The sequence below is a fragment of the Pseudophryne corroboree genome, assembly GCF_028390025.1.
Source record: "Pseudophryne corroboree isolate aPseCor3 chromosome 3 unlocalized genomic scaffold, aPseCor3.hap2 SUPER_3_unloc_16, whole genome shotgun sequence".
Classification (NCBI taxonomy): domain Eukaryota; kingdom Metazoa; phylum Chordata; class Amphibia; order Anura; family Myobatrachidae; genus Pseudophryne; species Pseudophryne corroboree.
In genome coordinates, this window is record NW_026967504.1 from 388,481 (window position 1) to 408,759 (window position 20,279).

General features: G+C 49.0%; 1 protein-coding gene across 1 annotated transcript in view; it reads left to right on the top strand.

Annotated features, from left to right (window-relative positions):
• The first annotated feature begins 19,092 nt into the window (after positions 1 to 19,092).
• LOC134983471 (zinc finger protein 84-like) overlaps positions 19,093 to 20,279 on the top strand; it is a 98,931-nt gene continuing 97,744 nt past the window's right edge. The window contains exons 1-3 of the mRNA XM_063949142.1: positions 19,093 to 19,169; positions 19,288 to 19,385; positions 19,542 to 19,797. Of these exons, the coding sequence (XP_063805212.1) occupies positions 19,136 to 19,169; positions 19,288 to 19,385; positions 19,542 to 19,797 (388 nt within the window). The 5' untranslated portion in view covers positions 19,093 to 19,135. The remainder of the gene's footprint in view (positions 19,170 to 19,287; positions 19,386 to 19,541; positions 19,798 to 20,279) is intronic.

The following is a 20,279-nucleotide window of genomic DNA, read 5'->3' on the forward strand; positions in this document are numbered from 1 at the left end:
AAGAGTTATGGACAAGGGAATGGAATGTGTAGTCACGTCCTGAGGGGTTTTGTGTCCTCCAGACGTCGTGTAGGTCGAATTCTGCAAGCAAGTTGCGGAAGGCAAGGGATGGGCCAGAGGTGGTGGATGGAGCAGGGTGGGGGAAGTGGCGGGACTTATCCAGTTTAGGGTCTAGGACAAGGTTATAGTCGCCTAAAACTACTAAAGAGCCCTTTAATGCATTCCGTATAGTGAGAAATAGTTTTCTCAGAAAGGGGACCTGGTTAGAGTTAGGCGCATATAAAGATACTAGGGTAACTGGCTTGTCATCGAGGAGGCCTGTGAGGATAATGTATCGGCCATTTTTGTCTGAGATTTGAGAATGGAGGGAGAAGGAGACATTTTTATTGAAGAGGATGGCCACACCGTTTCTTTTGGAGGGACCGTTGGCAAAGAAACCTACTGGGAAGTAGCTGTTCTTAAAGAGGGGGGGGTTGTTAGAAGAGAAGTGGGTTTCTTGTAGTGCTAGTACATCTGCTTTTTGCTGGTGGAAGAAGGAGAGGGCTAGCCTACGCTTATTGGGAGAGTTTAGCCCTTTAACATTAAGAGAAATAAGGTTCACCATTGGTAATCTAGGTTAGGTATGATAAAGGGAGGTCTCTGATGGTCTATTGAGGCGTATCTGTGCCGAGTACTGATGAGCAGTGGATGGGAGGAGCGTGGTCCAAGTCTGGAGCTCGGGAAGAGGGGAGGGATGTGGGGAGGACATGGATCAGGATTAACACGAGTGAGGAGGGGGTAAACAACAAAAAGAAAAAGAAAAGGTCCGGTATATTGGACCTGCATGACTACTGCAGGGGAAGGGGAAAACATTCGGGGGTTTGCAGTAGTACGGAAAAAAGGCGGGGGCGGGCTGGATAAACCTGCGCCGCCACTCAATAAACACTTCTAAGGAGTTACTCTAGGGCGCTGATATCTTATGTGGGCACTTGGAGTTAGGAAATGTCTGCACCCTAGAACATAAACAGGTATATGGTAGGTGTCTGTAACTGAAACCTTAACCGGGCGTTAAGTCGCCCAATGAAAAAAGAAACAACAACATTTAAACAACATGTGAGGGAGTGGGCCCGTAATTAGTGGGACTGTAAGACAAACTTATAATAAAACAGCTCATGTCAATTATAGGAGGAGACATAAAAAGGATGTTTTCAGTTCTCCCACTCAGGGGGGAGGAGGTCTGCAGCCTCCGCGGACCCAAAGTGTTGGTGGGTGAATTTTGGAAAGAGCCAGCTTGGCTATCCACAGACTTAGGTATTCGACCAGTCATGGCTGACGGTGGTGGCACGAGTAGATGTAGACGGTTTCGAGATGGAAATGTCCCAGTCCAGCAACAACTTCACACCTGCATCCAAAGAGGAGATTATGTATGTCGAGTCTTCATACGAGATTATCAGCTTAACCGGGAATCCCCAACGATATCGGATGTCGTGGGATCTCAAAGCGAGGGTAATGGGGGTGAAAGCACGTCTCTTTGCAATGGTAGCGGCTGAGAAATCTTGGAATATTTGGAGTCCGCCTAGGATATCCGTATTTTTGGATTCCCTAGCGGCCCTCATAATGCGTTCCTTAACTGGGAAGAAATGGACTCGTAGAAGGGTGTCTTTAGGGAGGTCGGACGAGACGGATCGGGGTCTAGGGAGTCGGTGGATACGATCAATCAGGAGCTCCGAGTCGTCCGCTTTGGGGAGGAGTTTCTTAAATAGGGCAGTGGCGTAGGCTTCCAGATCCGAGTTAGGGACTGAGTCCGGGATGCCTCGGATTTTTATGTTATTCCGCCTTGATCTGTCCTCCATATCTGCCAATTTGGATTTGAATTGGTCCATATCTTGCTGTTGGCGATCATGGGATGAGAGTAGGTCATTATGGGAGGAGACCAGTTCCTCCATCTTGCGTTCTAAGTGATCCGTCCTGTCTCCCAAAACGACCAGCTCAGTTTTGACCTCGCGGATGGCAGAGGTCAGATCTTTAGAGAGTTCTGATTTGAAGGCGGACAGGATCTGGCAGAGGGATCTTACTGTTAGGGGGGCATCCGACTCGCAGTCCACTCCCGATACTGAGAGAGCCGTGGGCAGAACGGAGGGGCTCAAGGGGTCCATTGTGACAGAGGGAGATGATACGCTTTGTAGAGGGGATATTTGGAGGGATTTACGTGGGGGATTGGAGACTTTCGGAGGTAGTGTCTCCTTTTTCTTTGTGGGAGCCATTCCTCGTCAGCAGCAGCGCACCGTGGATCGCAAAGGGACGAGTTTCAGGGGAGAGGTCGGTTAGCTTAAGGTGATGGGGCAGGGGTACTCAGTCACAATTATGGAGGTTTCGTGTTATTCAGACATGCATGAGTGGCGGCAACCGGTTAGAGAGCAGTTACATTATGGAGGTCACATTGAACCTTATGGTGGAGGGAGTAATCGCAGGAGCAGGTCTGAGCTGGGAGAAAAGCCAAACGTGGCTAACAGACCAAGGTAGGGTGAGAACTCGGTCCGTCCTGGGGATGCTACGGCAGAGGTATAGGGTGCACTTTTAGGACCGGTTCGCTTGGGACTTGGGGCGAGACTTAGGGAGGGTGAGGGGCTCGGCGTGCGACGCCCACGAGAGCTGGGTCGTCTCCTCTTGCCCCTGTTTGGGATATGTGCAGGCTGCGAAGAGTATAACTTTCAGCCCCAGTATTGTTGAAATAAGAGGGGTAGTGTGGCAGTGAACAGGAGATTCCACAAAGCAGGGCGGCTGTTTGTTTTGAGTGACCACGTCCGGGGGTCTCAAATGCCTCGGTTTCAAAAGCTGCTGCAGTGCTCAAGCGCTGGGGTGGGGAAGGCAGAGTATGAGTATGTGTGTACAAGGGGGGGCCCAGGGAAGGGCGAGGAAGGGTTAATTAATCGCGGCTGCACCGGCCGGAGCTCTAGTTAAACTGGGAGGGCAGGGAGATCACTTCTTACCCTCCAGCTGCCGGTCCCAGCAGTGGATCCTCCACGGGCACCTCGGTTGTCAGAGGCTCCGGCGCTGATAGAGCGCACGCCGGGTCCGCCACCGCACGTCTCGTCCCCCGTCGCAGGCCCCGGCAGAGTCCCAGCAAGATGGCGGCCGCACTCGTCTCGGCGCCCGGATCTCCAGAGGACGGCGTCGTTGAGGCTCCACGGGGGTAAGCAGGCGGAGGGGGGGAATCAGCGGGTCTCACACAGGGTTCCGCGGCCTCCAGGGGGGATCCACCAGCCGCCGACACGGCTCCAGGGGTACAGGGCGGGACCCGCAGCTACTCGAGGCCCCGGCTTCAGTCAGGGGAGAGGGCCGCAACCCGCGGGAGCGCTTACAAGCACTCCCCGATTCCGCGGCGTCTCTCCAGGGCAGTCCTACCCGGCTGGAAGGCGATGGGGAAGATGTCCCAGATAAAATGGGTGATCCCAAAACTAGTAAATATGCTTTTGCTGGGGCTTTATGCAGGAGCTCCCAAGCTGCGTGTCTTGCTCCTTCAGTAGCCAAGCCACGCCCCCCGGAATTAATACGGATTTTGAAATCAAATGGTTCCTATCGTTTCATTGGTACGATATCCATACACCTTTTTGTGAAGCTGTTGTCCCATTAGAAGCAATACATCAAATTATTTTTGCATAGGTGGGAAGAAATCATCTCCCAGTACAATTAACCTAATTTCATTTACTAATTGATCCGCTCCTATGAGAATTATTAATAACATGAGTGGTTTTAAACATCCTTTTTTTCTTCAGAAGTTTCTTTTCATATGGTTTTATTATGATATTGGGTATAATGAGAATGAATTCCCTCTGTTTAATAAGGAAGTGACAGCTGATACCCCTACACCCAGCACTTGCGTTCCATACTGATTTTATCACAAAACAGGAAGTGCGGGTCGTGGTTGGAACGCAATCGCTGAGGTGGAACGCAAAGCGGAAGTCGGTATACGACACTTCCGCCGGGGATCGTAATAGCGTAGCACACTAAACACCGCAAGAGCGGTGAACCAGTATCAACTCCAAGACTGGGGGAAACTATTATACTGAACACATGGGTTCCTGGACTACATCCAGAGATATACCGGAAGTAGTTCTTTTATCATTTTAGTTAGACTTATTTTTTAGGATATTAAAAAATCGTTTTTGTTGAATAAAAATTTTCATGGAATGTATACCTAATAGAGATCATTTGTATAGCAGTGTTTCTGTATTTTGAAATAATAAGATGCATTAAGGAAATTCACTTCCTGGAGTGAATCCACCAATGAACTTTCAGTAAGGGGTATATATATATACCCATAGTAATATCAGCCCAAACACCTTGATAAAGGCTCAGGGGAGCCGAAACGCGTTGGTAAACAGCATCTGCCTGGACAGCGACCCAGCTTTGGATTCTGAAGGTGGATTCTTATACCAGGGATTCACCACAGACATTATAAACACGAGACTTGGTATGCTATATACACCTTATTTTAAGGTACGCTGCCAGCCATATGTTTTAATACCTTTGTTCTTTTATTAAAATTGAGTTACACTATTGCGGTTTCTCCTATTTCTTCTTTTCATACATTGCAGATGAAGAATTAACATCCCTCTGAACCAAAATTGAAGAAAGATTTGGAGAATCTATGACTCAACAGAGAGAATAAGGGAATTACGTTTTTGGGCATTTTCTTGGAACTATAAACTGTGAATTTATCTTGATATTCATCGAATCCACTTACATAGTGACTCCGCCCTATCACAACAGGAGATTGAGCGAAAATCACACATTTTCTTCTTAACCGGAAGGAGAGGGGGCTGCTGCAGCGGCACAACTACCAATTACATAGCGCTGCTGCGGCTCCAGTCTCCCTCCCTCCTCCTACTTCTCCACTGCCCGACGCTGCTTTCTCCTCTCCAGTGCGGCGTACGGCACACAGCAGAGGCTTGACTCATTACATGCCGCTGAGCCCTCAGGGCAACTGCGCTGTGTGCCAGGCACACCTGGCACACACGTAATTACACTCCTGCTCCCCAAAACAGCGCTGTACATGTGGGTAAGCGTTGTCACGACCCGGCGGGGAATTGTTGGAGCGACTCTTTCTAAGGTGCGTATAAGACGCTTTTTAGAAAGATCACTCAAGAGAAAATAAGAATTTACTTACAGATAATTCTATTTCTCGTAGTCCGTAGTGGATGCTGGGAACTCCGTAAGGACCATGGGGAATAGCGACTCCGCAGGAGACTGGACACAAAAGTAAAGCTTTAGGACTACCTGGTGTGCACTGGCCCCTCCCCCTATGACCCTCCTCCAAGCCTCAGTTAGAATACTGTGCCCGGACGAGCGTACACAATAAGGAAGGATTTATGAATCCCGGGTAAGACTCATACCAGCCACACCAATCACACCGTACAACTCGTGATCTGAACCCAGTTAACAGCATGATAACAGAGGAGCCTCTGAATAGATGGCTCACAACAACAATAACCCGATTTAGTTAACAATAACTATGTACAAGTATTGCAGACAATCCGCACTTGGGATGGGCGCCCAGCATCCACTACGGACTACGAGAAATAGAATTACCGGTGAGTAAATTCTTATTTTCTCTGACGTCCTTGTGGATGCTGGGAACTCCGTAAGGACCATGGGGATTATACCAAAGCTCCCAAACGGGCGAGAGAGTGCGGATGACTCTGCAGCACCGAATGAGAGAACTCCAGGTCCTCCTTAGCCAGGGTATCAAATTTGTAGAATTTTGCAAACGTGTTTGCCCCTGACCAAGTAGCTGCTCGGCAAAGTTGTAAAGCCGAGACCCCTCGGGCAGCCGCCCAAGATGAGCCCACCTTCCTTGTGGAGTGGGCATTTACAGATTTTGGCTGTGGCAGGCCTGCCACAGAATGTGCAAGCTGAATTGTACTACAAATCCAACGAGCAATAGTCTGCTTAGAAGCAGGAGCACCCAGCTTGTTGGGTGCATACAGGATAAACAGCGAGTCAGATTTTCTGACTCCAGCCGTCCTGGAAACGTATATTTTCAGGGCCCTGACAACGTCCAGCAACTTGGAGTCCTCCAAGTCCCTAGTAGCCGCAGGTACCACAATAGGCTGGTTCAGGTGAAACGCTAAAACCACCTTAGGGAGAAATTGAGGACGAGTCCTCAATTCTGCCCTGTCCGTATGAAAAATCAGGTAAGGGCTTTTATAAGTTAAAGCCGCCAATTCTGACACGCGCCTGGCCGAAGCCAGGGCCAACAGCATGACCACTTTCCATGCGAGATATTTGAAATCCACAGATTTAAGCGGTTCAAACCAATGTGATTTTAGAAACCCCAAAACTACATTGAGATCCCAAGGTGCCACTGGAGGCACAAAAGGAGGCTGTATATGCAGCACACCCTTGACAAACGTCTGAACTTCAGGTACTGAAGCCAGTTCTTTTTGGAAGAAAATCGACAGGGCCGAAATCTGAACCTTAATGGATCCCAATTTGAGGCCCATAGACACTCCTGTTTGCAGGAAATGCAGGAATCGACCCAGTTGAAATTCCTCCGTCGGGGCCTTCCTGGCCTCACACCATGCAACATATTTTCGCCAAATGCGGTGATAATGCTTTGCGGTTACATCCTTCCTGGCTTTGATCAGGGTAGGGATGACTTCCTCCGGAATACCTTTTTCCTTCAGGATACGGCGTTCAACCACCATGCCGTCAACCACAGCCGCGGTAAGTCTTGGAACAGACAGGGTCCCTGCTGGAGCAGGTCCCGTCTTAGAGGTAGAGGCCATGGGTCCTCTGTGAGCATCTATTGAAGTTCCGGGTACCAAGTCCTTCTTGGCCAATCCGGAGCCACGAGTATAGTTCTTACTCCTCTCAGTCTTATAATTCTCAATACCTTGGGTATGAGAGGCAGAGGAGGGAACACATAAACCGACTGGTACACCCACAGCGTCACCAGAGATTCCACAGCTATCGCCTGAAGGTCCCTTAACCTGGCGCAATATCTTTTTAATTCTTTGTTGAGGCGGGACGCCATCATGTCCACCTTTAGTTGTTCCCAACGGTTTACAATCATGTGGAAGACTTCTGGGTGAAGTCCCCACTCTCCCGGGTGGAGGTCGTGCCTGCTGAGGAAGTCTGCTTCCCACTTGTTTACTCCCGGAATAAACACTACTGACAGTGCTATTACATGATTTTCCGCCCATCGGAGAATCCTTGCAGCTTCTGCCATCGCCCTCCTGCTTCTTGTGCCGCCCTGTCTGTTTACGTGGGCGACCGCCGTGATGTTGTCTGACTGGATCAGCAACGGCTGGTTCTGAAACAGAGGTCTCGCTTGGCTTAGGGCATTGTAAATGGCCCTTAGCTCCAGGATATTTATGTGAAGTGAAGCTTCCAGGTTTGACCATAGTCCCTAGAAATTTCTTCCCTGTGTGACTGACCCCCAGCCTCGAAGGCTGGCATCCGTGGTCACCAGGACCCAGTCCTGAATGCCGAATCTGCGGCCCTCTAAAAGATGAGCACTCCGCAGCCACCACAGTAGAGACACCCTTGTCTGTGGCGACAGGGTTATCCGCTGATGCATATGAAGATGCGATCCGGACCATTTGTCCAGCAGGTCCCACTGGAAAGTTCTTGCGTGGAATCTGCCGAATGGAATTGCTTCGTAAGAAGTCACCATTTTTCCCAGGACTCTTGTGCATTGATGCACTGATACCTGACCTGGTTTTAGGAGGTTTCGGACTAGATCGGATAACTCCCTGGCTTTCTCCTCTGGAAGAAATACCTTTTACTGGTCTGTGTCCAGAATCATCCCTAGGAACAGGAGACGTGTCGTCGGGATCAGCTGTGACTTTGGAATATTGAGAATCCAACCATGCTGTTGTAACACTTCTTGAGATAGTGCTACCCCCACTAACAACTGTTCCTTGGATCTCGCCCTTATCAGGAGATCGTCCAAGTATGGGATAATTAAAACTCCCTGTCTTCGAAGGAGTATCATCATTTCGGCCATTACCTTGGTAAAGACCCTCGGTGCCGTGGATAATCCAAATGGCAGCGTCTGGAACTGAGTGACAGTCCTGTACCACAAACCTGAGGTACCCTTGGTGAGAAGGGTAAATGGGGACATGTAGGTAAGCATCCTTGATGTCCAGTGATACCATATAATCCCCTTCCTCCAGGCTCGAGACAACCGCTCTCAGTGACTCCATCTTGAATTTGAACTTCTTTATGTAAGTGTTCAATGACTTCAGATTTAAAATGGGTCTCACCGAACCATCCGGTTTCGGTACCACAAACATTGTGGAATAATACCCCTTTCCTTGTTGCAGGAGGGGTACCTTGGTTATCACCTGCTGGGAATACAGTTTGTGAATAGCCTCTAACACCGCCTCCCTGTCGGAGGGAGTTGTCGGTAAGGCAGATTTTAGGAAACGGCGGGGAGGAGACGTCTCGAATTCCAGCCTGTACCCATGAGATACTACTACCTGAAGGATCCAGGGATGTACCTGTGAGCGAGTCCACTGTGTGCTGAAATTCTTGAGACGGGCCCCCACCGTACCTGAGTCCGCCTGTAGAGCCCCAGCGTCATGCTGAGGACTTGGCGGAGGCGGGGCAGGACTTCTGTTCCTGGGAACTGGCTGTTTGCTGCAGCTTTTTTCCTCTACCTTTGCCACGTGGCAGAAAGGAAGCGCCTTTTGCCCTCTTGCCTTTATGGGGCCGAAAGGACTGTGTATGATATACGGTGCCTTCTTTTGCTGTGAAGTAACCTGGGGTAAAAATGTGGATTCCCCAGCTGTTGCCGTGGAAACCAGGTCCGACAGACCTGCCCCAAATAACTTCTCCCCGTTATAAGGCAATACTTCCATATGCCTTTTAGAATCGGCATCCCCTGACCACTGCCGAGTCCATAACCCTCTCCTGGCGGAAATGGACATAGCACTTACTCTTGATGCCAGCCGGCAAATATCCCTCTGTGCATCACGCATGTATAAAAGTGCATCCTTTATATGTTCTAAAGTCAGTAATATACTGTCCCTATCAAGGGTATCAATATTTTCTGTCAGGGAGTCTGACCATGCCGCCCCAGCACTACACATCCAGGCTGAGGCGATCGCTGGTCGTAGTATAACACCAGTGTGTGTGTGTGTATATACACTTTAGGATAGTCTCCTGCTTTCTGTCAGCAGGTTCCTTAAGGACGGCCGTATCCGGAGACGGTAGTGCCACCTTCTTGGACAAGCGTGTGAGCGCTTTATCCACCCTAGGGGGTGTTTCCCAACGTGCCCTATCCTCTGGCGGGAAAGGGTACGCTGCCAATAACCTTTTAGAAATTATCAATTTTCTATCGGGAGAAGTCCACGCTTCATCACACACTTCATTTAATTCCTCAGATGCAGGAAAAAACTACAGGCAGTTTTTTCTCACCAAACATAATACCCTTTTTAGTGGTAGCAGGGGTAATATCAGAAATGTGTAAAACATTTTTCATCGCCTCAATCATGTAACGTGTGGCCCTATTGGAAGTTACATTTGTCTAATCGTCGTCGACACTGGAGTCGGTATCCGTGTCAACGTCTGTATCTGCCATCTGAGGTAGCGGGCGTTTTAGAGACCCTGGTGGCCTTTGAGACGCCTGGACAGGCACAAGCTGAGTAGCCGGCTGTCGTATGTCTTCAAACTTCTTGTGTAAAGAGTTGACACTTTCACGTAATTCCTTCCATAAGTCCATCCACTCAGGTGTCGACCCCGTAGGGGGTGACATCACATTTACAGGCATTTTCTCCGCCTCCACATCATTTTCCTCTTCATACATGTCGACACAGCCGTACCGACACACAGCACACAGATAGGGAATGCTCTGATAGAGGACAGGACCCCACCTAGCCCTTTGGAGAGACAGAGGGAGAGTATGCCAGCACACACCAGAGCGCTATATATACACAGGGATATCACTATACAGAGTGTTTTCCCCTATAGCTGCTGTTATATTAAATACTGCACCTAAATAGTGCCCCCCCTCTCTTTTTTACCCTTTTCTGTAGTGCAGGACTGCAGGGGAGAGTCAGGGAGAAGTCCTTCCAGCGGAGCTGTGAGGGAAAATGGCGCCAGTGTGCTGAGGGAGATAGCCCCGCCCCCTTTTTGGCTGACTTTTCTCCCGCTTTTTTAGACAATCTGGCACGGGTTAATTTACACCCATATAGCCCTGAGGACTATATGTGGTGTATACTCGCCAGCCAAGGTGTTAATATTGCTGCTCAGGGCGCCCTGCACACGTCAGTGACCGCAGTGTGTGGTGTGCATGAGGAGCTATGGCGCACAGCTGCAGTGCTGTGCGCTACCTTGGTGAAGACGGATGTCTTCTGCCGCCGATTTTCTGGACCACTTCTTGCTTCTGGCTCTGTAAGGGGGGCGGCGGTGCGGCTCTGGGACCGGACTCCGAGGCTGGGCCTGTGTTCGATCCCTCTGGAGCTAATGGTGTCCAGTAGCCTAAGAAGCCCAAGCTGGCTGCAAGCAGGCAGGTTCGCTTCTTCTCCCCTTAGTCCCTCGTAGCAGTGAGCCTGTTGCCAGCAGGTCTCACTGAAAATAAAAAAACTAAATCTAACTTTCTTTCTAAGAAGCTCAGGAGCAGTGGCGGAACAAGCAAGCGGTGGGCCCAGGTGCGACAAAATGCTTTGGGCCCCCCCCATCCAAGTCCACCCAAGGGGCAGTGCGCGCCGCAGGCGCGCGCAAAAATACATAGTGGCGTGGCTTCGTAGGGAAGGGGTGTGGCCACAAAATAATACCAACACAGTAGTCTCCATTATTCAAATTACGCCGCACAGTAGCACCACTACACCAGGTAGAGACCCTTTTACACCTTACAGCGAACAGATTCCTCTTTTTACACATTACAGCAGACAGCGTACCCTTTTTACACATAACGGCAGACCGCGTGCCCTTGTTACACATTACGGCAGACCGCGTGCCCTTTTTACACATTACGGCAGACAGCGTGCCCTTTTTACACATTACGGCAGACAGCGTGCCCTTTTTACACATTACGGCAGACAGCGTGCCCTTTTTACACATTACGGCAGACAGCGTGCCCTTGTTACACATTACGGCAGACAGCGTGCCCATTTTCACACATTACGGCAGGCAGATTCCTCCTTTTTACACATAGCAGCAGGCAGATTCCCCATTTTTACACATAGCGTCAGGCAGTCCCCCTTTTTTACACATTACAGCAGGCAGATTCCCCATTTTTACACATAGCGTCGGGCAGATTACCCTTTTTACACATAACGGCAGACCGCGTGCCCTTGTTACACATTACGGCAGACAGCGTGCCCTTTTTACACATTACGGCAGGCAGATTCCCCATTTTTACACATAGCGTCAGGCAGTCCCCCTTTTTTACACATTGCATCGGGCAGATTACCCCTTTTTACACATAGCGGCAGGCAGTCCCCCCTTTTTACACATTGCGGCAGGCAGTCCCCCCTTTTTACACATTGCGGCAGGCAGTCCCCCCTTTTTACACATTGCGGCAGGCAGGCACAAGCAAGAAAGAAGGAAAGAAAAAGAAAGAAAGAAAGAAAGAAAGAAGAATTATACTTACCCTCTCCGCCTCAGGCTCCTCGGTGCAGCGTCAGAGACGATTCCCGGGCAGCAGAGGAGGTGGTGGACGGAGGTGGAGGAGAGAGCCGCAGCAGCGCTTTGTTACTGGTGGAGGCGCTGCTGCTGCTACCCCTCTGCTTCCCTATAGGCTGTTCTCGGAAGACAGCCTATAGGGAAGCAGAGGGGCAGCAGCAGCAGCGCCTCCACCAGAAACAAAGCGCTGCTGCGGCTCCCTTCTCCGCCTCCCTCCTCCTCCTTCCCCGTCCGACATCCGTGCCGCTGCTCCTCTCCTCTCCGGGCGGCTGTGCGCTGCGGGCAGCGGTTGCCCGCAGCGCACAGCGGCATGTAATGAGTCAGTTTGACTCGTTACATGCTTGGGCCCCTGGACAGAGGCGGGCCCCAGTGCAACGCACTGCTTGCACTGCCGGTAGTTCCGCCTCTGCTCAGGAGAGCCCCTAGTGTGCACCCTTCTCGTCCGGGCACAGTATCTTAACTGAGGCTTGGAGGAGGGTCATAGGAGGAGGAGCCAGTGCACACCAGATAGTCCTAAAGCTTTCTATTTGTGCCCAGTCTCCTGCGGAGCCGCTATTCCCCATGGTCCTTACGGAGTTCCCAGCATCCACTAGGACGTCAGAGAAATAATAACAACAGGACACCACAGGATGCTCCTCCTATATAAATATAATATTATTAATAATAATAATACACCACAGGCTACTCCTCCTGTAAAATAATATTAAGAGGACACCACAGGCTACACCTCCTGTAAAATAATAATAATAATAATAATAATAATAATAATAATAATAATAAGACACCACAGGCTGCTTCTCAAGTATATTATTTTTATTATTATTATACAGGAGGGCCTATGGTGTCCTGTTAATAAAAAAAAAACAACAGTACACCACAGACTGCTCAACCTGTAAAATAATAATAACAACAACAGGAAACCACAGGTTTCTCCCCCTGTATAATACTAACTGGACACCACAGGCTGCTCCCCCTGTATAGTAATAATAACAGGACACCACAGGCTGCTCCCCCTGTATAATACTAACTGGACACCACAGGCTGCTCCCCCTGTATAATAACAATAACAGGACACCACAAGCTGCTCCCACTGTATAATAATAATAACAGGTCACCACAGGCTGCTCCCCCTGTATAGTAATAATAACAGGACACCACAGGCTGCTCCCCCTGTATAATACTAACAGGACACCACAGGCTGCTCCCCCTGTATAATACTAACAGGACACCACAGGCTGCTCCCCCTGTATAGTAAGACGCCATTACCTGATCTCCACGGACAACGAGTCCTGTACAGTGACCGGAAGTAAGGAGGAAAGCACAGGCCGGAAGTAGGGCATGATTGGCACAGGCCGCTTCCTTGTGACTGGCCCCTCCCCTCCCACACCCCGCTCACAGCCCGTGTTCTGTAATGAATATTACTATAGATGTCCTCAGTGCAGGAGGCCGGCGGCCATTTTCTTGTAGACCAGTCCGGCAGCAGCAATAGGTTCCCTGGCCGTGTAGTGACGTCAGGAGCGGCGGCCATTTTCCCCAGGTCTGAGCTCCGCCTTCCTTCTATCATTCCCACAAGGCAGCAGGAGCAGAGAGCAGCCATTGCTGTGTCTGGCAGCAGGTAATGATATTATTATTATTATTATTCTATAGGCTGAGCAGCTCTGGTGTCAGGTTCTGTACTAGAGGGGGAGCAGCCTCTGGTGCCTTGTTATAGTGCAGCTGGAGCAGCCTCTGGTGCTGCATTATCCCTGTACAGGTGGCTGACACTCTAGTGTCCTATTACTGTAATACAGGAGGTGCAGACCCCACCGTTACCGTAATACAGGTGGTGCAGACCCCGCCTTTACCGTAATACAGGTGGCGCAAACCCCGCCGTTATCGTAATACAGGTGGCGCAGACCCCGCCGTTACCGTAATACAGGTGGCGCAGACCCCGCCGTTACCGTAATATAGGTGGCGCAGACTCCGCCGTTACTGTAATACAGGTGGCGCAGACCCCGCCGTTACCGTAATACAGGTGGCGCAGACCCCGGCGTTACCGTAATACATGTGGCGCAGACCCCACCATTACCGTAATACAGGTGGCGCAAACCCCGCCGTTATCGTAATACAGGTGGCGCAGACCCCGCCGTTACCGTAATACAGGTGGCGCAGACCCCGCCGTTACCGTAATACAGGTGGCGCAGACTCCGCCGTTACTGTAATACAGGTGGCGCAGACCCCGCCGTTACCGTAATACAGGTGGCGCAGACCCCGCCGTTACCGTAATACATGTGGCGCAGACCCCGCCGTTATCGTAATACAGGTGGCGCAGACCCCGCCGTTACCGTGATACAGGCGGCTCGGACCTCGCCGTTACGGTAATGCAGGTGGCGCGGATTACGCCGTTACCTTAATGCAGGTGGCGCAGACCCCGCCGTTACCGTAATAAGGTGGCGCAGCCCCTGCCGTTACCGTAATACAGGGGGCGCAGACCCCGCCGTTACCAAAATACAGGTGGTGCAGACCCCACCGTTACCGTAATACAGGTGGCGCAGACCCAGCCGTTACCGCAATACAGGTGGCGCGGACCGCGCCGTTACCGCACACACGAGACATTTATGTGTTCTGTCCTGTGGCATTGTACTATACAGGGGTAGCGACCTGTATTGTCTTGCTATACAGAGATAGGGGCCTGTGTTTTATTACTATACAGAGGGAGTGGACTGTGTTGTTCTAATATACAGAGGAGCTGTTTAATATACAGGGGAGCAGCATGTGTTTTCCTACTCTACAGGGGGAGTGGCCTGTGGCATCCTCCTATACAGGGGTAGTGGATTGTGAAGTCCTACTATACAGGGGAATGGGGCTGTGGTGTCTTGTTACTAATATTATATAGTGTGAGTGGCATGTGTTGTCTTTCTATACAGAAGGAGTGGCCTGTGTTGTCATAATAGACAGGAGAAGTGGCCTGTGTTATAATATACAGGGGTAGCATTCTGTGCTGTCATAATATACAGGGGGAGTGGCCTGTGTTTTCATAATATACAGGGGTAGCATCCTGTGCTGTCATCGTATACAGGAGGAGCGGCCTGTGTTGTCATAGTATACAGAGCGAGCGGCCTGTGTTGTTATAATATTCAGGGGGAGTGTCCTGTACTGTCATAATATACAGGGGTAGCATCCTGTGCTGTCATAGTATACAGGGGTAGCATCCTGTGTTGTCATAGTATACAGGGGGAGCGGCCTGTATTGTCATAATATACAGGGGGAGTGGCCTGTCTTGTCATAATATACAGGGGTAGCATCTTGTGTTGTCATAGTATACTGGGGTAGCATCCTGTGTTGTCATAATTTACAGGGTTAGAATCCTGTGTTATAGTATACAGGGGGAGTGGCCTGTGTTGTCATAATATACAGGGGGAGCGGCCTGTGTTGTCATAATATACAGGGGTAGCATCCTGTGTTGTCATAATAGAGAAGAGGAGAGGCCTGTGTTGTCATAATAGACAGGAGGAGCGGCTTGTGGCATCCTACTCTACAAGGGGCACGGCCTATGTTATAATATTTACTTCCTTTCGTTCCTCACACTCACTGCTTGACCCATTCCAGTCTGGCTTCCGTCCTCCCCACTCCAGTGAACTGCCCTTACAAAAGTCTGCAATGACCTCCATGCTGCTAAATCCTACTCTCTACTTGTTCTTCTTGACCTCTCTGCTGCTTTTGACACTGTGGACAACCCTCTCCTACTGCAAATCCTTCACTCCATTGGTCTGCGTGATACTGCCCTCTCCTGGCTGTCTTCCTGCCTCTCTGACCATTCTTTCTCTGTCTCCTCTCATGACTCCAGCTCCTCCCTCTTCCCCTAACTGTAGGTGTCCCCCAAGGTTCTGTCCTTGGTCCTCTTCTTTTCTCTCTCTATACGTCCTCACTAGGTAAGCTCATTAGTTCTTTTGATTTCCAATATCATCTTTATGCTGATGACACTCAAATCTATCTTTCCTCTCTCCGGACCTCTCTCCTGCTCTCCTTACTCGTATCTCCAACTGTCTCTGGATGTTCCAGCGCTTTATTACACCTAACATGTCTAAGACCGAGCTGATCATCTTCCCTCCCTCCCGCATAACCTCACCTCCTACAATCTCATTATCTATTGATGGCACTCCTCTAGCCCCCAAGTGCGCTGTCTTGGAGTAATCCTTCCATCCTCCCTCTCCTTCACACCACACATTCAGCATCTCTCACGGTGCTGCCGTTTTCATCTAAAAAATATTTCTAAGATTAGACCCTTTCTCACCCAGAATTCCACCAAGTCTCTGATCCACTCATTGGTCATACCCAGACTGGACTACTGTAATCTCCTCCTGACTGGCACCCCTAATACATACATAACTCCACTCCAATCTACCCTCAATGCTGCTGCCTGGCTCATCTTCCTCATCAAATGTACTACGTCCACCTCCCCTCTTCTACAAGCCCTTCACTGGCTCCCCTTCAGAATCCAATTCAAACTTCTCACACTCACTTACAAAGCCCTCACCCACTCCTCTCCCATTTACATCTCTGACCTTATCTCCCTTTACACCACCACCTGTCCTCTTCGCTCTTCTAATGCACGCCGCCTCCTTACCTCCTCCCACTCCTACCTACAAGATTTCTCACGAGCTGCTCTCTTTCTCTTGAACTCTCTACCTCTCCCCATCCGACTCTCCACCTTCCTACAAATCTTCAATTGGGCTCTCAAGACCCACTTCTTCACCAACCCCAGCCAACTATCCTCCTAACCGTTTGTCCACGCTCACAGTCTAACCCTTCTATGTCACCCTCGTGTCTTAGCCCTTCATCTTTTAGATTGTAAGCTCGCAAGAGTAGGTCCTTCTCCATCATGTGCCTTGCCTTCTCTTACTTACACTATCTTATACTCCATACTCCCTTTGATGGCACCTAACCCCCGGTTTTCTGTATATATCTTGTATTTTTCCTATATTGTCTCAAACTGTAAGTTTATTTTATTTTTGCTCATTTGTTTATGTACTGTGTAATGGGTGCTGTGGATCCCTTATGGCACCTTATAAATACAGGATAATACTAAATAGTTTTCTTTAACTGATAAAATTCACCATTATTGTTTCTTTTAAATACTTTGTATCCATTTATTGTTGAAACTTTAGTATCCAAGTGACATAACTGGGGAGGTGAGGGGATCTGGGTGTATCACTGTGACGTTGCTTATATCTCTAGTAATAATACAGGGACACGACTGGGGAGGTCAAGGGATCTGGGAGTGTCAAAGTGACATCACCTATATCTATAGTAATAATAAAGGGACATGACTGGGGAGGTGAGGGGATCTGGGACCATCACAGTGATGTCACTTATATTTATAATAATAATACAAGGACATGACTGGGGAGGTGAGGGGATCTGGGAATGTCACTGTGACATCACTTATATCTATAGTAATAATACAGAGACATGACTGGGTATGTGAGGGGATCTGGTAATGTAACAGTGACATCACTTATATATGTAATAATAATAATAATACTGGGACATGACTGGGGAGGTGAGGGGATCTGGGAGTGCCACAGTGACATCACTTATATCTATATTAATACAGGGACATGACTGGAGAGGTAAAGGGATCTGAGAGCGTCACAATGATGTCACTTATATTTATAGTAATACAAGATCATGACTAGAGAGGTGGGGGAGTCTGGTAGTGTCACAGTGACATCACTTATATCTATAATAATAATACAGAGACATGACTGGGGAGGTGGGGAGGTGAGGGGGTCTAGGAGGGTCACAGTGACATCACTCATATCTATAGTAATAATATAGGGACATGACTGGAGAGGTGAGGGGATCTGGAAGTGTCAGTGACATCATTAATATCTATAGTAATACAGGGACATGATTGGGGTGGTCAGTGGATCTGGCAGCATCACAGTGACATCATTTATATCTATAGTAATAATACAGGGACGTGACTGGGAGGTGAGAGGATCTGGGAGTGTCACTGTGACATCACATATCTATAGTAATAATTCGGGGACATGACTGGGGAGGTGAGGGGATCTGGAAGTGTCACAGTGACAGCACTTATATCTATAGTAATAATACAGGGACATGACTGGGGAGGTGAGGGGATTTGGGAGCATCACAGTGACCACTTATATCTATAGTAATAATACAGGGACATGACTGGTGAGGTAAGGGGATCTGTGAGTGTCACAGTGACATCACTTATATATCTAGTAATAATACAAGGATATGACTGGGGAGGTGAGTGGGTCTGGGAGCATCATAGTGACATCACATTTTTATAATAATAATACTGGGACTTGACTGGGGAGGTGAGTCGCAGTGACATCACTTACTACTGTAGTAATAATACAGGGACATGACGGGTGGTGAGGGGATCTGGGAGTGCCACAGTGACATCACTTATATCTATAGTAATAATACAGGGACATGACAGTAGGTGAAGGGATCTGGGAGCGTCACAATGATGTTACTTATATTTATAGTAATAATACAAGGACATGACTGGGGAGGCGGGGGAGTCTGGTAGTGTCACAGTGACATCACTTATATCTATAGTAATAATACAGGGACATGACTGGGAAGGAGAGGGGGTCTGGGAGTGTCACAATAACATCACTTATATCTATAGTAATAATATAGGGACATGACTGGGGAAGTGAGGGGATCTGGTAGTATTTACAATGATATTGATGGGGCATTATACAGTAACACAAGGGGATGTTTCCGGGTGATGACTGGAGAGGTGACTGCTGGGAATGTGGCATTATACAGTAACACCAGGGGATGTGTCCGGGTGATGACTGGAGAGGTTACTTCTAGGAATGGGACATTATACAGTAACACCAGGGGATGTGTATGGGTGATGACTGGAGAGGTGACTGCTGGGAATGGTACATTATACAATAACACCAGGGGACGTGTCTGGGTGATGACTGGAGATGTGACTGCAGAGAATGGGACATTATACAGTAACACCAGGGGACGTGTCTGGGTGAGGACTGGAGAGGTGACTGCTGGGAATGGGACATTATACAGTAACACCAGGGGACATGTCTGGGTGATGACTGGAGTGGTGACTGCTGGGAATGGGGCATTATACAGTAACACCGGGGGACGTGTCTGGGTGATGACTGGAGAGGTGACTGCCGGGAATGGGACATTATACAGTAACACAAGGGGATGTGTATGGGTGATGACTGGAGAGGTGACTGCCGGGAATGGGATATTATACAGTAACACCAGAGGAAGTGTCTGGGTGATGACTGGAGAGGTGACTGCTGGGAATGGTACATTATACAGTAACACCAGAGGACGTGTCTGGGTGATGACTGGAGAGGTGACTGCTGGAAAAGGGGCATTATACAGTAACACCAGGGGATGTGTCTGGGTGATGACTGTATCACTGTGTGTCTATAAGGTGTCAGGATGTCACTATGTCTCCATGCAGGAGGAGGAGTATATAGAGGAACACAGGGGTCTGTACAAGGACGTGATGATGGAGAATCACCGGCCCCTCACATCACTGGGTAAGAGGAGACTGTCATGTATTGTACAGGGGAGAGCAGGTATGGGGGCCCCTATATACACACATCATCTGATATTTACATATATACACTGTACTCAGTCACTGTGTGTCTCCTACAGATGGGCCCAGTAACAGAGATACCCCAGAGAGATGTCCCCGTCCTCTGTATTCCCAGGATTGTACAGAGGAGAATCACAGGATCCCACAGGAGGATCATGTAGGTGGGATTTAGGGTCTCCCCAATATACCAAAGTGACTATCACTATATGATCTGTAGAGAAGCTGTGTGTCTTATACACTGATATTATAATGTTTCACCTCAGTTTAATCTGACTGTATGCAAATGTCATTATAGTGTTTTTTTTATTTTTAGGTACAACTTCTGTCTGATATTAAAACAGAAGATATAGAGGGAGAAGAAGAGACGTATGTGACTGATATAAAGGCAGAAGATACAGAGGAAGAAGAAGAGACGTATGTGACTGATATGAAGGTAGAAGATATAGAGGGAGAAGAAGAGACGTATGTGACTGATATAAAGGCAGAAGATATAGAGGGAGAAGAAGAGACGTATGTGAGGGGTGATCAGCAGTGTAAGGAGGAGGAGATCCCTACAGATATCAGCACAGGTGAGTAATAAACATTTATTACAGAACAGAGTTACGTATTCTCCTTCCTCAGTCACTACAACAATCTCTTATCCTACACCCTCCTCTGTCAGTACAACTAATGAGGGAAATGTATCTGCCCTGTGAGGGAGTCAGGAGGCATCAGCCCCTATTATACTCCAGCTCTCCCCTCACATCATGTCACTGTGTGTTACCAGCCCAGAGATCTGACCAGTCTCCTCCCCACACACTCTGGTGTATCTCATACATCAGGAGCCATCAGCCCCAATTATACTCCTGCTCTCCCCCTAACATCATGTCACTGTGTTACCAGCCCAGAGATCTGACCAGTCTCCTCCCCACACTCTCTGGTGTTTCTCATACATCAGGAGCCATCAGCCCCTATTATACTCCTGCACTCCCCCCTCACTTCATGTCAATGTGTGATACCTGCCCAGAGATCTGACCAGTCTCCTCCCCACACTCTCTGGTGTATCTCATAC